A 15,757-nucleotide genomic window follows, 5' to 3' on the forward strand; every position below is an offset into this window, starting at 1 on the left:
CAGCTAAGTGAAACTTATTTCCAGAGCAAAAGCAGTATATTCATTTAAATTATATTGGAGATAACAGCGTAAGATTAAAATTCTAAATTTCATAAAAGTAAAAGCATTATTGTATAGGAAATTAGCAAATCTAGGCAAGTATCACAACTTGTCTTTCCACAGAAGTACTCCATATACATTGTTACCAATGCAGCAGAGGATTCTGGGTAATAATTCTATGGCTCTTACTTTTATGAAATTGAAGAGTTTAATCTCACGTCACGCTTTTATCTCCACCATAACAAATGAATATTGGTTTTGTACTAGATGAGTATCTATGCATAGATAATGACCACAGGCACACACCTATGTATAGACTGGCTGCTTTGGACCCTCCCAGCTCTTGGTTCCTGGTGCCACTGCACCTGCTCCACCAATAATAGTTCCTTCCCTGAATCAGAGGTACGTCTTAGTCTATTTAATATTTACCATGCTTGAAGAGGTAGGGACAACATAAGGGCATACTTACCTTGCTCACAATGTTGTCTTTTCTTCTGTTGAATTTACAGTTGTTCCAACTTCCTTGGAAATGTGTGTTCCCCTAAATTGTAGCTTTATTGTGTTTGAATTGCCTTGGTGTATGCCTATAGCATATTTAAAACTAATAAAGTAGTGTATAGGGGGTGTATTTGGAGAAATGTCAAAAGTGCCAGAGGAGGCTGTGCCTTCAGTGCTTTCTGGGAAAAAAACTAATGTAAGCAAAGTAAGAATTGTTTTTCCTCCATCTCTACTGTTTAAAAATTGTATATTTGGTTAATTTTAAATGGACTAGAATGTCCTTTTAACACATTAAAGTGACACTAAACCCACATTTTTCTTTCATGATTTAGATAGAGTATGCAATTTTAAGCAACTTTCTAATTTAATCCTGCTTTCAATTTTTCTTCGCTCTTTTGCTATCCTTATTTAAAAAGCAGGAATTTAAAGCTTAGGAGCCAGCCCATTTTAGGTTCAGCACCCTGGATAGTGCTAGCTTATTGGTGGCTTCATTTAGCAAACCAATAAGCAAGCATAACCCAGGTTCTCAACCAAAAATGGTCCGGCTCTTAAGCTTTACATTCCTGCTTTTTAAATAAAGATAGCAAGAGAATGAAGAATAATTGATAATAGGAGTAAATTACAGAGTTGCTTAAAATTGCATGCTCTATCTGAATCATTAAAGAAAAAATGAGTTTAGTGTCCCTTTAAGCACTAATATTCATCCACAATATTTCACTAAACTTACGTTTTAGTCACCAGTATTCCCATCATAAATAAATTTGCTCCAGAAATTCTCCTATCCAGAGCGTGAATCCAATACGTTGCTTCCAAACAATACAATGTAATCCACCATGAGGAATTCCCTCTTAAGTGTTTATCTTTTACCTGGACCACCTACAACAAGGAATTCAGATATTAAAGTCATTTGATTTTTTAAACAGATTAGAAAAAACAGAGAGGCGCCAAAATGTGCGTATCAGTAGGTATATACTGGCAAGATGTGTAGAATACGCACAGGGTACTCACATTTGCAAAGAGCACACCAATGTGCTTGTAGACACAGGACGGTTATCTCAGCTAACTGGCTAGCTGATCTCTGGTGCCGGAACTGGAAACCAGGACTTGGATAGAGACAGTCCGTCTCATATGGTAGTGATACGCTCCAAAATAAAGTTTGAGTTATGGTATTATGTTAAAACATTTCCAAAACAACAAATAAAAACATACCAATGAACTTTAAAAACAGAGCATTAGTGACCGTGGAAAATGCGTTTTTCCTTGCTAATTTTATTTTTTGCTGCATCTAGAAGAGGACATTTTACAACATTTTTCAAAATGGTTTTGTAAAATGGCTGTTCCTGTACTGAGAAAAAAAACAAAAAAACACTTGCTTTCATGCTTGTGAGGCATATCGCTGACCACCAATAAAAATGTGTTATTTAGCCTTATCAGCCAGTGAGAAATCAGCCCCTAAGGTCCAGTTAAATGTTATAAATATATATTTAACATATTTATATAGTGTTCTTTTATTCTCATGACAGATAATTCATTATCTCTTTAAGGAACCACTACCATACCTTTCAAAGTAGGGCCTTGTAGTGTAAATGGGATACACATACATTTAAAATGGTGACTCATTGGTATAAAATGACTCAAGCGGGTGCTTATGCTTAGATATAAGAAGCAAAATTCTGAAGGGTGATTATTTGCCCCTGCTTATTTCCCACCGGATGCTAATGGCGGTGCTTTTTGTAGAAGGTTAATTCATGTAGGAGATTGCAATTTGTGTTGATTACAATGGGGATCTTGGGTGAACATAACTCATGTACCTAAATGTATGCATATTAATTGCATTTCATGGTATGCTGAATTCTTAATGTTAGATAGCATTTAAATGCATATATGTATCTAAAATTGATCAAATCAGACATAACATGCATATTTTAATTACAATTAGAGTATTCTGATTGAAGGTTTAGTATGTTTCCTTAAAAACTGTCTTACTACTCTACATATATGTAGAGTCAGTTAAAGGTGCATAAAAACCCCAAAACTTATTTCATGATTCAGATAGTATACGATTTTAAACAACTTTCCAATTGTCTTGGTATCCTTTATGGAATCCTGTTAGACTATTAACTGCTATTTTCAAATAGTCTTTTAACTTGCACCTATGTTAAACACTATGAAATGGCTATTGGAGACATTCTACAGGTATTGATTTATAGTATTGATTCATTAAAGCTTCATTCATTGAAGAGGATGTATACAGTCATCAGGGTACGTATTTACATATGCATAGGTGCATATACATATGTAGATGTAAGGACTACGTGATATCACTTATAGCTATGAGATCTGCAGGAAAACTCACTTCAGAAAACCTACATCTACACGTGATTTCATATTTCATTTTTCATATTTAATTGTATTTCTCACTTTCACTGGTGTGATTATTATGAACAGTACAGTCATTATTAAAATTGTGTTTTTACAGGAGATTGCTTAATTACGGTTTTCATAGTTAAAGGGACAGTCTAGTCAAAATTAAACTTTCATGATTCATATAGGGCATGCAATTTTTTTTTTAATTTTTTTTTTATAATATTTTTATTGTGGTTTAAATCAGGCATACATATATTGAATGTCATTGTGATTCAAGTTACAGAACAAATGTAAGAACAAAAGGATATTCCAAGCTAACATCATAACTAGAATAAAAACGAGATATATACATAATACACCTTTACATGACATAAAATAAGAGAAGTAAAAGACAATGATTGCCAAATATTACGGTACACCTACACCCATGACACATGAGGCCTCTCCTGGACCTCCCAGCATGGTGAGAACTCTAGTGTGGTAGTAGGTATATCTGAAACAAGATAGACCGCTCTTGGGTCTCCCAGAAAACCATTTTTTTTTGTTTTTTATGCATATTGAATTATGAAAACAAGGTAACATAATACAAGTAGAATATCAATGTCAAGGTAAAATAATGTACTGTAATATGTTCTAAACTCCCTTAATAATAATAAATAGGATCCACAATGGAGCCCTCCAACCAATGCATCAAGGCTTTTGCTGCTCTTGATCTGGTCTCACATAGGCCCCTAAAATATATTGTAGGAAGAAAAACTTAGTAGGACCCATGTAAGCAGACCTACTGGTCTGAATAGGATAGGGGGGATCCGTATTGTGGTGATATGTAAAGTAGAAGAAAATACTAATGGAGTAGTGGAAGGTGCAGTATAAGTAAGAGAAACCGCTTATTCAGGTCTCCTAAGAACAGGAGATGCATTATAGAGGGGGGGAGGTGGTATAATGAATGCGTTGGATAGAATATATGCCAAAGGAAGCTTTTAAAGTATATGATGTTGCCATGTTGAGGAGAAGAGCTAGTGGGGCTATAAAAAAGACAGGGTGTGTATAGAGGTTTTAGACTCAGCTGGCTAATATTAATGATCAGTCCCACTGACCTAAGTAAATAATAGGTATATTTATAAAAGTTGAAGCCTATTAGATGCCAGCAGGTCAGGTATGGGGAATATTATTATGAGACACGTATGAGCTTGCCATAACAACCCGCCAGTCATAAATAAAAAAGGAGAAATAGGATTATATATGCTTTCTGAGTGGAGGTATTGAAGTAGGTTTATACAAACTTTATAAATACTAGGCAGGTATTATTTAAGTGAAATTAACAGCTAGTGTGCTGTAAAGTGTCAATTTTATCTAAGGTTCACGGTTATGCTGAGTCTCCAAACATAAGGAAAAAGTAGTATGAATAGTGAGGCAATCAGCTAGAACAATAGAGTGAGGCTGACTAGTATAGAGGGTCTGAGGTTTCATCTCTGATATTACCAGTATAGACTTGGAGCAGAAATATAACTATCAAGAACAGGCTATATGTGGGTCTGTAATCTACTCCCATAACCATTTGAAACCATGTCACCTGGGTACGGGCCCTATACCCAAAGACCGGTGAATAAGTTATTTTGAGAAATGAGGTAGGTTCTGATGTGAAATCATTCTTTGACCCTAGTAAACGTAAGCATACATGTCAGCACTAGTTTGTCTAAGTTGGGAGCCTGCTCCCAACATCTAACAGCCACACACTCTCATATACATCTTCAAAAGTTATAAGGGGCTATACCTATACAGGCATATGCATGTCTACATACTCAGACACACACACACATTTACATAGGTTTGGGTAAAGCTAAGCTGGGTTATTCCAGAACCTTATGACAGTGGTAGCATATGGAGTCAAATTAGCCGTGAGAGCACTGTGAGGTGAGTCCACAACAGTTAATATACGTAAAGAACAGTGTCTAACCCAATCTTTGAATTAGCTATGGGAAAAATATCTTAACCTGTACAACAAATGAAACCTTATGAGATAAACCTAGAGTCACTCATATAACCATAAGGGGTGACTGCCAGATTGTCCTGAGCAAACCATATAACGACAGCTGCTGCGAACTCAAACGATGCTACAACATTGCTAAATGAGAGAATGTGCATTATCTTTATATCAGTATAGTCACAGTAGGACCCAAATGTCTATATAGAGCCATCATTGCGCAGTTATAGCTCTAGTTCATGCGTGAGCTTCACAAAAAGTTTGCAAGGTTGCTTGGTCTTTTTAAAGGCTAATATACATCTGTTAGGCTAGAATCAGTTAACTCTTCAACTATATACAAGATTTATGGGAGGCGATAAGCTACTAAGTGTAGGATACTGAAGACATTATGAGATAGCAAATGCTAAACCATGCAAGTAGGGTAGGATAAAACAGTAAAACAACAAAGACAGCAGACACATAATTTTGACAGCAACTCAGTTTAGACAATTGGGATCGTATTGTCATTATGGGACTCATATTCACTATTAATAACAATTGGCATACTGTGTATATTAGAGCCGCAATCTAACAAAGCATTTGGCAAAAAACAAGCTTGCATTTATAAACAGGAAAGCAGTGAGCCAAGTGCCCTCTCCTCCTGTAGAACTGCAGTATAAGTATAAGACCCTATATGTTTATATATAGCATATCAGCATTAACGCTTTACCCGGAAATGAGTTAAATAATAAAAGGGTCTAGTTATATGGTATTGCAAGAGAAGTAACATTAGGTCTCTGAGCATTTTAAAGGATGTGTATACTTAAAGTCTAGAATTGATAACAACCCCATTAATGTATGACTCCATTATGCAGGGTGTAACGTTAAATAAGGCAGCATGTATTAACTGACAGCAAATAGAAGAATACATGACCACTACGCAATTTACACCCTTAGTGCTAGGATTTGCTGAGTGGAGAACTTTGGTAGGGTCCACGTGTGTGTCAGTCTATTCTCCAGTCTTATTATATCGATAGGTCTAGGGCACATTAAAAAGTTATTTTATTTTGTCCATTCCAATTTTTCTGAAAGCCTAGCTGTAAGATCACTAAACAGGGACTTAGCCAGAAGGACAACTTGAAATTATCCGATTTAGCCCACTCCAGATCTTGTAAGCCCAGTATTGACCGGGTTTATTGCCAGAGACAGACGAGCAGCTTGGGATATCCATGCATCCAGCAGGTACGATGAACACCAAGTCCGGAGCGTTAGAGGGGTGTGCAATCTCTGATGGCCCATTTCCTTTGAAAGTGGCAGGAATGCTACTAATGACTGTCTGGGTGAGTTGGACCTGGCAGTCTGGTATGGGGTGCAAGCTTTGTTAGTCGGGCTGTCGTCATATATCTCACTTTCATGACTCGATATTCAGGGGAGGAAACATGCTGCCCGATGGTATCTGCACTAGACAGTGCTCGTAATGGGCACCAATCCTCAGTATTCATACCTGTCATTACCGGAGGCTCCAGATGATGAGTGTTCACGTCCCCTAAGTAGTAGTACTCAATGGGCTCTGGAGAGAAGGCGGCACTATGCGCTGCAGTTGCGAGGAGTAAGCTAAAATCCCTCATAAGCTGTTCAGAGCTCTGTGCAATTGCGGTCGTTAATGTGCTCTCCCAGGCATCTACGGCTGCTAAAACCTCCATGCTGTGTCTTGTTAGGCTTTCTCTCTTTTCCGCCCCAAATGTCAGCTGCAGTACAATACACGTTCCAGATATTCCCCAGGCTGGACACAAACTCCAAGCGATTTAGTCTCGCTGACCCCAGATAACCAGGGGGGAATTTGTAGATACTCTTACTGTATAAGCCGCCATGTGGGATACGCTCTTCTCGTGGGCTGCAGAATGTATCTCAGTAGAAAAACTAGCACCAATTGGTATCATTTAGTTCATCTGATCTTCTACTTTGGCTCATCTTTAAATACAGTACACAGGCGTGGTCTCAATGAATTGCACCCCCGGTGCGTGGGAGAGTTGGTAGGCCTTTGTTGCGGGTCACATAAAGTTGGTACCGAGAGGGGTATGAAACCTCTCACACTGATCAGCGTTACTTAGGCTCGCATATAAGACGGTTTATAGCTGATAGTCTAGCCAAGTTTCTGGGCTTGATGAAAATACAGGGCAGGGTGTTAGGAGCACATTCAAAGTGCGTCCATGTTCCTCGGTAGCTGGCTCCGTCCCCCCTAGGCCATGCAATTTTAAACAACTTTCTAATTTAGTTTTATTATCAAATTTGATTTTGTTCTCTTGGTATTATTTGTTGAAAGCTAAACCTAGGTATGCTCATATGCTAATTTCAAAGCTTTTGAAGGCTGCCTCTTATTTTAGTGCCTTTTGACAGTATTTCACAGCTAGACAGTGCTAGTTCATGCGTGCCATAAAGATAACATTGTGTTCACTCCCGAGAAGTTGTCAGCTCTGATTGGCTAAAATGCAAATTTGTCAAAATTACTGAAATAGCAGGACAGTCTGCAGAGGCTTAGATACAAGGTAATTACAGAGGTAAAAAGTATATTAATATAACCCTGTTGGTTATGCAAAACTGCGGAATGGCTAAAAAAAGTTATTATCTATCTTTATAAACAGTACAAATTCTGGGATAGACTGTCCCTTTAACTATTGCAATCTATTTCCATCCGCACCACTGCTAACCCATCTGAATGCATCTTTAGGTTATCTGGATAGCCAGACTGTGCACTGTTTTTCTACTGCTATATGGTCATTTAAAAACTTTCACATGGATTATTTGAACTATATTTATTTCTCTTATTTGTAAAAGGACTGGTTCTATTTTAACATGAACAGTAAACACAATGGCTGTTACGAGTTTCTATGTAAATTACAGGATTTCCACTTTTTAAACTGCAAATCGTGACCCAGTTGCCTTGCTGTTTTGTATCTTTCTAAGAGACCCTTAAATGAGATGACACAATAGTGATTGTGATTTTATAGGGAACTGGCCTCCATGAACTGACTGCACAAATTATTGACCTTGTAATCTGGAACTAGCATTTGTGGTTGTGAGTTCAATAATACATGCACTGTTGTGAACGAGTTTATACTTGCTTGCATGGAGGGTGAAATAAGGCAAGTGACGGCTGAACTTTGGCTACTGAAAAACATAAAAGATGTCAATTTGTTTTAAAAATGTTTAGACTTGGCTGATATGTTATTCCATAGAGATACAGCACAAATATATTTCGATTAGAGGGTGTTTTTTCCTTTGTTTAATTTTTTTTTTTTCATTACAAAATTGATTTGAATCTTAAATGAATCAGAGAAAGTATGACATTTTAAGCAACTTTCTAACTTACTTTTATTGTCAATTTTCCTTATTTATTTTTGTATTCTTTTTTAAAGAGACAGTAAAATCAAAATTAAACATTCATCATTCAGATGAATGCATGCAATTTTAAACAATTTTCCAATTTACTTTTACTATCTAATTTGCTTCATTCTCTTGGTATCCTTTATTGAAAAAAAAATCTAGGTAGGCTCTGGAGCAGTAATGCACTACTGGGAGCTAGCTTCTGATTGGTGACTGCACATATATGCCTCTTGTCATTGGTACTCCAGATGTGTTCAGCTAGCTCCCAGTAGCATAATGTCAACAAAGGTTATCAAGAGAATGATACAAATGATATAGAAAAAAATTAGAAAGTTGTTTAAAATGATATGCTCTTTCTGTGTTAAGAAAGAAAAGTGTGGGTTTCATGTACCTTTAAAGAGTAATCCTAAGTGGGCTCAGGAGCGTGCATGTGTCTTTAGCCATCTGGCAAGAGTGTTTGCAACAATGTTTATAGCTATGTTATACATAGTTTCAAACACTGGTGCAATAAAATGCTAAAGACATATGCATGATCCTAAACGCCTATCAGCCTACATAGGTTTACTCTTCAACAAAGCAAATTTGATAATAGAAGTAAACTAGCAATTTGTTCAAGATTTCATTATGAACATTTTATTTGACAAGATTGTCACTTAGATTTATACCTGTCATTCTGATAAACTACTTGCTGAGTCACGACTGTAGGTGAGGTGACACAATGTGCCACTGAACAGGGGATAACTAGACAAACTGTAGTGTTCACTCTAAGATATCACAGGCTCATCCACGTTAATGCCTGTGGCCCTAAATGCTTTTAATGTGTGTCTCTACTTCTCAAAACTTAAAATGGAAATTATAGTTGTTTGTTTTCTCTATTGCATTTGAAAGAGGGCATTTAACCCTTTCCCGCCGTTAGGACGTTCCATGCAGTCCTAACTGCACTGGGCTGTAGCGCCGTTAGGACGGCATGAAACATCCTAGCCATTTGGCTGTCCTGAAGCTATAGCGGCTTCCTAAATGGGATCGTGGGCTGGAGGGCATGGCAGCATAATAGGCACTCCCCCCTGACTAGATTCCATCATTGAAATCACGCCATCGCATGAACGATTGCGTGATTAAAATTTTCCCTTATTTGTTTACATCAGAACTTTGTCCCGATATAGACAAATAAGTTCAGACAGGAAAAGGTTAAAATGTGTTGTTATTATTATTAATATTATTAATCAACATGGATGCCCCTGTGCAAAAAAATGTTTTGACTATGGTTCTGCTTGTAATTTTAAACTAACAGAGGTGTGGGAGTTGTTCCTGTAAGCCAATAAACATTTTGTCCCTAGAGAAGAGTTGTGATGCACTCCATTAATTTCAAAATAATGTGTGTGCGTGTGAATGTGTGTTTGTGTGTATATATATATATATATATATATATATACTGTATATGAATATTATTCACATACTTGCTTTGAATACATCATTACATGTTGCATTTATTTAATATCCCTTTAATAAATAAAAATTGTATTTGTGAGCAACAATTTACTGTGAAACTGCAGCATGAATGATCGGTTTATGTGTAGGAAGGTTGACTGCATCAAATTGCTTTGAATCAAGCTGATTCAGCTGAATCTAAACAGAGGCTGCGAGATATAAAGATTTAGGAATCCAGCCCAAACATTAGTAGGAAGAAAGGTCAACAGTTTATTTCAGATTATATTAAAGTTGTCTAAGCAACATCAACCTCAATTTCAATAGTACAGTCATGCATTATTTAGCAGACTTCAAATAAATGTAATTAATAAAAATCAACTTTGAGTATTTTACATTGTTAACATCAGCTGGTGGTGTAAAAATAATGGAACATTATCCACTGAATTTAAGCATCGGCTACATTACTGCATTTCTTCTGTATAGCCTGCTCAATAACACAAACTGGAGAGATTAGAGAGGTTAGGGCAACCCTGGTGAATCTAGAGGCATATTAAAGGGATACTAAACCCAAATTTTTTCATTCATGATTCAGATAGAACATGCAATTTTAAGCACATTTCTAATTTACTTCTATTATCAATGTTTATTTGTTCTCTTGCTATCTTTATTTAAAAAGCAGGAATGCAAGCTTAGGAGCCAGCTCATTTTTGGTTCAGAACCTGGGTTATGCTTGCTGTTTGGTGGCTTAATGTAGGCACCAATAAGCAGGCTGTATCCAGGGTGCTCAACCAAAAATGCCCCGGCTTCTAAGCTTTACATTCCTGCTTTTAAATAAAGATAGCAAGAGAACAAAGAAAAATTGATAGTAGGGGTAAATTAGAAAGTTGCTTAAAAATACATGCTCTATCTGAATCATGGGAAAAAAATGGCTTTAGTATCCCTTTAATTATACTAAGCAAATAAAGTAAAATGTAAAAGTGTTAATATAAATGTAATCTCTGAGAATGGCTTGCTAGAGTGAATCATTGTGTACACCAAATCATTAATTATTATCTGCTAGACATGTATCTCTTACTAAGTCTAACACTTGTTTTTTTTTTTTATCATTAGGTTGCGGTGTTTGGTGAAGCAACTGGAAAGAGGCGAAGCTTCTGTAGTTGATCTCAAAAAGAATTTAGAATATGCAGCCACTGTACTTGAATCTGTTTATATTGATGAAACAAGGTAAAAGACATTCATCTTTATGCAAAGCTTTGAAAAGAAATGTTAACTCTTAATGTCACAGGTTTTGTTCATCGATAACTGTATATTGATTTTATACATACATTTCACTCTATTTGTGTTTTCTAAATGGGTATTTTAAATGACCATTCTATAGTGTAAAAATAAAATGCTATATTTTTGCTTAAGCATTTTATTTTTAAACTAATTCCTATCTTTTACTATTTGGTCAACTTCTTCTAAGGAGTTAAACAGTTGATCTGCTGGAATACACCCATTCTGCTTAAGGTTAGGATACAGTACTTTATTGGAGCATATACATATATGCCTGTTTTTATTTGCTCACCATTTGTATAATCATCTGGAGTGTCACAGAAGCACAACTTTGACTACGTGTTGAGCCTAATTGCAGGGATTAAGCACCTGATATGATAACACAGTTCTAGGGAGAGGTCAGGGGCAGTGTTCCCTCTAAGGCCAGTTTTGTGAGTAGCCCAGCAGTGAAACAGTTAAGTAGACCAATTTGAAAACACTACACTATGCAGACTTCAAGTTGGACCGCTCATAAAACTGGCCTTAGAGGGAACATTGGTCAGGGGTTAAGTAGACATCCTCTAATAGACCTGCATACTGATGAAGAGAAGCCGTATAATATTTCTCCAGCTGCTGCATCTATTTAATGGCTCCTCCTTGTATACATGTGTGGCTTGTCATTGTGACTGTTTTATCTACTTTTGTAAAAAGCTACCTAAACAATGGCACATGAATAAGGGAAGATAGTCTACCTATATATTTCACCATTTGCCACATCCACATCCCACTTTACAGGGATTTTAAACAACCAATCAGGATGCTGGTTCGAAGACTTGCAATGGAGTATGCATCTGGCATGTGCACTTTATCTTACTCCTCCTCAATTTAAGAAAGTTTACAATGAAATCTCATAACATTATGGTGAAATCCAACAATGGCATGGTAAACAAATAATGTGAACTCCAAACCGCTGATATTGATTGGCTGATGTTTTTTCACCATGCAGATAATAGTAAAAAGAGTAACTGAAGAGTAGCTGCTCACAGAGCACTTACTCTGGTGAGCTGAAGAATAAATAAGTCCTTCACTTTAAACCATGTGACCAAAAGCTACCTATGTATTTTGTCATGCAAAGGGAGCTACGTTTAAACAAAAAAAATATACCAGTTTTGACTTCTGTATCCCTAAAGTTGAAGTAAGTGCTGAGATATTCAATTACGTTTCATTCATTCGATTTTTAGTAACCTTTGTTAGTACCCCAAAACATACATTTTAAAGACTAAGAAAACATTGAGAGAGGGGGTGATACAAAACATTAATAAAAGGGAAAGATAATACCACTCAATACACTAGCAAACTAATGTTTCTTGATTGATTTTAACAGCAGAGTAAAATATTTTTTGTATATTCTCATCCTACATATTTTTGTTTTGTTTTTATAAAATAGTTTAACAAATATGAACAAACATTTTTTGATAACTATTGAGAAATGTAATCGTATTCATTGTTGCTCCTCTCTCCAGGCGTTTACTTGACACAGAAGATGAACTCAGTGATATACAATCAGACTCTGTGCCCTCAGAAGTACGGGACTGGTTGGCCTCCACGTTCACGCGGCAAATGGGGATGATGTTAAGAAGAACAGAGGAGAAACCACGGTTTAGAAGTATTGTCCATGCAGTGCAAGCTGGGATATTTGTGGAGAGGTAAGTGTTGGCATTTTTATTGTGAAGTGAATAACGTTATAGACAGTACAACACACCTAATTCTCTATGTAACCCAAACAAAAATAAAACAATGTCACCAAAATTGTTACCAGCATTATGATGATAAATTACTTAAAAATGTTCTCAATTTCAGAAGTAATTAACATGACCCAACCAAAAATAATAATCATGAATATATACCATAAGTATATGTGTTTCAGTGGTCAGTCAGTGCAGATATAATTAAACTACTTAGCTCTTTCATATTCATTAAATAAAAAAAACATATGACTAATAAATGTAAGTATAAGTCAAAGTTTCAAAAAGTTACTTTTTACTGAAACCTTTAACTTGAATAAAAATGTGTTCTAATGTTGGTGCCCATTTCAACCAATCAGAATTCCCCTGAGAAATGCATGACATTTTTGATGATTCAAAAATTTGAAACCCATTCTTGATTCTGATAAATTGGGAGGACGGGTGAATGCTTATCCTGACTAAGTTAGGAAAGCATGTGGGTGGAGCAATGAATGTTCAGTGGGCAGAGTAAGCACAAGTAGGGGCAGGGTTGTGGGTGTTCATTTGGCAGATGTGGGTCTCTAAGGGGCATTACTAGTGGTTAGGTGATCAGTTGGCCTAACTAAATTGGAAGAAACAGCGGTGGGGAGGGGCTTTATTCTCCATTCTTCTCAGCATAGCAATGTGGCAACTTAAAAGGCTTGATTGATTGTGCACCTCCATAGAACAGTCCCGGATTGCAACTCATTACCCATTTAAACCCACTTAATAATTTATTTGTTAAGCGGTTTTCAAATGCACCTGTTACACCCCCTATACCTTTTATGAGGACAGTTCCTATCCATAAGGAAACTTTTTTTCCAGCAACTTTTCATAGCATATTTTGATTTTTTCAAATTCTACACCTTGGACCACCTGAAAAAAAAGTTTGTTTTTTTATGTTTTTTGTTTTGTTTTTTTGTTTCAGTCTTAAAGTTATTGTGCAAGCTCAGTCCATATGTTAAAAAACATAACTCAAATTACACTTTTAAACTCTGCAATACAAAGTAAATATGACCATCTAAATGTAATTTATAGTGACATCACAGAAAAAGAAGGAAGTCCCTGCAGATGCAGAGATTTCCTTGTTAGTGATTATGTAGCTGGAGGGGATACATCAGCCCTCAAACCACATGCAGGGTATCTTTACTTTCAAATAAGGGGTTGAATACCCCAATAAGATGCAGTGGATCACTGTAATAATTAAAAAAATCTGTAGCAGCATTATATTGCTTTTTAATCTGAGCGGGGGGTCTAATGAAGCCCGTTTGTACCCTAGGATGCAGCGAATCTCTGTTAAAAATGGTGACCACTTATCCCAGTAAAAAAAACTGTTAATTTCTAGTTGTAGACGGGGGGCTACAACAGAACCCCTGTCATGCCATCTCATTAAAGTATGAGACTCCTGATGTGAAAAATGTGATCACCATGGTAATGATGATCACAAGCCCCAAGTACACACCCACGCAGAGTTTGACAAGTGGGAGGGGGCATTTTTAGAGCCTTATGCCCACCCATAAAACACAGAGGCATATGAGACTCCAACGTGGAAAAAGAGAACGGTCATTATAAGTACTGAATTATTTAGCTGCCTTGTTTTCTCTTTGGCCTTGTTACTTTAGCTTTCATGAACATCTGTAAAATCCTTATCAGCCGAAACATGTCAGCTTGAGTACACAGTGCTCAATGTTTTTTCGTTGTACTGGACCCCTCCAGAGATTTTAATGGATTCAAATAAATGACTTTTTATTTACCAATTTTGACCTGAGGATCAAGTTTTCTTCTTCTTCCGTGTATATATATATATATATATATATATATATATATATATATATATATATATATATAATGTTTTTTGTGTTTAACCAGATTTTTCTCTAGTTTCCTAATTGAAAACAATAGTTCTTCTTATGGATTGGAATGGCTTAGAGAAAAAAAAATCAATTTTGCCATATAATGTTTTCTTGTTGAAATTCTGATTGATTGGAATTCAGGCTATTGTTTTTGGATTTGGGGATAGCATTTATAGGAAATATGTAGCTCAGTTAGAAATTCTAAATTATGATTTCTTAATCATAAGGGGGTTGATCACAATCTTTTATACAAACATATTAAATGATTTTTTTTACAAAAATAAACGATAGACTTTAATTGCATTTTTCTGTTGAAAATCAATAGATAAGATTTTCTAAAGGATTGTGATCAACCCATATGTTAGTGGAAATTCCAGCAAGAAAAAAATTGTGGAGCATGCTGGCCAATTCACCAATGGTCTATGGGCAGAGTTAGCATGGGTGGGGAAGTGTCCTGGGTGTTAAGTGTGTGGAGTTGGGCAGTGCAAGTGTTACTTGGCGGTTTGGGGCATAAAATGAAACTCAGGGCATAGCTAAGTGGTAAGAAATAGTGACTGGGGGGTAGTTTTTCCCTGCTTCTCAGTACAGTGGGAGTTAGCTCTGCAAGATTGTTTGGTGCTTTTTCACTCCTGTGCCCCTATTAGAACTGCCTCTGTTTGATTTACTTTTTTTTCTCTTTCGTTTAATTGTCCCCTCCAAATTTGTTAATTTCCTGTTAGATTTTTTTTACCTATCTGAACTTTTATACTGAGAAAATGAGAGTACATAATAAAACTAACATACAAATATGAAGAGTATTTGATAAAGATTGCTTTAGATTGTATTAGTTGCTGCTGTCTGGATAGATCAGTATTATGACTGATATTATAACCATAGTACCAGCTGTCTATCTAATAATCATTTTAATTATTTACTTTGATAGAATGTACAGAAGGACATCAAACATGGTTGGACTCAGCTATCCGCCTGCGGTTATTGCTGTACTAAAGGTAACATAAATTCAAATGTTTTTATTTGCTGTCTTCAGTTCTCATTTCAGACTTGATTTATTCCAGTGCAAAGTCATTTGCTGTTCAAGCTTCCTACTACTTCATTGGGATATATGAGGAGTATCCTGCATTAAAGGGACATGCCACCCACATTTTTTCTTTTATGATTTAGAAAGAGAATACAATTTTAAACATCTTTCTAATTTACTTATATTATCT

At 36.1% G+C, this 15,757-nt stretch overlaps 1 protein-coding gene across 1 annotated transcript in view; it reads left to right on the forward strand.

Moving 5' to 3' along the window:
- PDE1C (phosphodiesterase 1C) overlaps positions 1-15,757 on the forward strand; it is a 1,522,336-nt gene that overhangs the window by 962,788 nt on the left and 543,791 nt on the right. The window contains exons 4-6 of the mRNA XM_053715778.1: positions 10,790-10,903; positions 12,457-12,639; positions 15,472-15,538. Coding sequence (XP_053571753.1) covers positions 10,790-10,903; positions 12,457-12,639; positions 15,472-15,538 — 364 coding nt within the window. The remainder of the gene's footprint in view (positions 1-10,789; positions 10,904-12,456; positions 12,640-15,471; positions 15,539-15,757) is intronic.

This window comes from Bombina bombina, chromosome 5 (genome assembly GCF_027579735.1).
Source record: "Bombina bombina isolate aBomBom1 chromosome 5, aBomBom1.pri, whole genome shotgun sequence".
Lineage (NCBI taxonomy): Eukaryota > Metazoa > Chordata > Amphibia > Anura > Bombinatoridae > Bombina > Bombina bombina.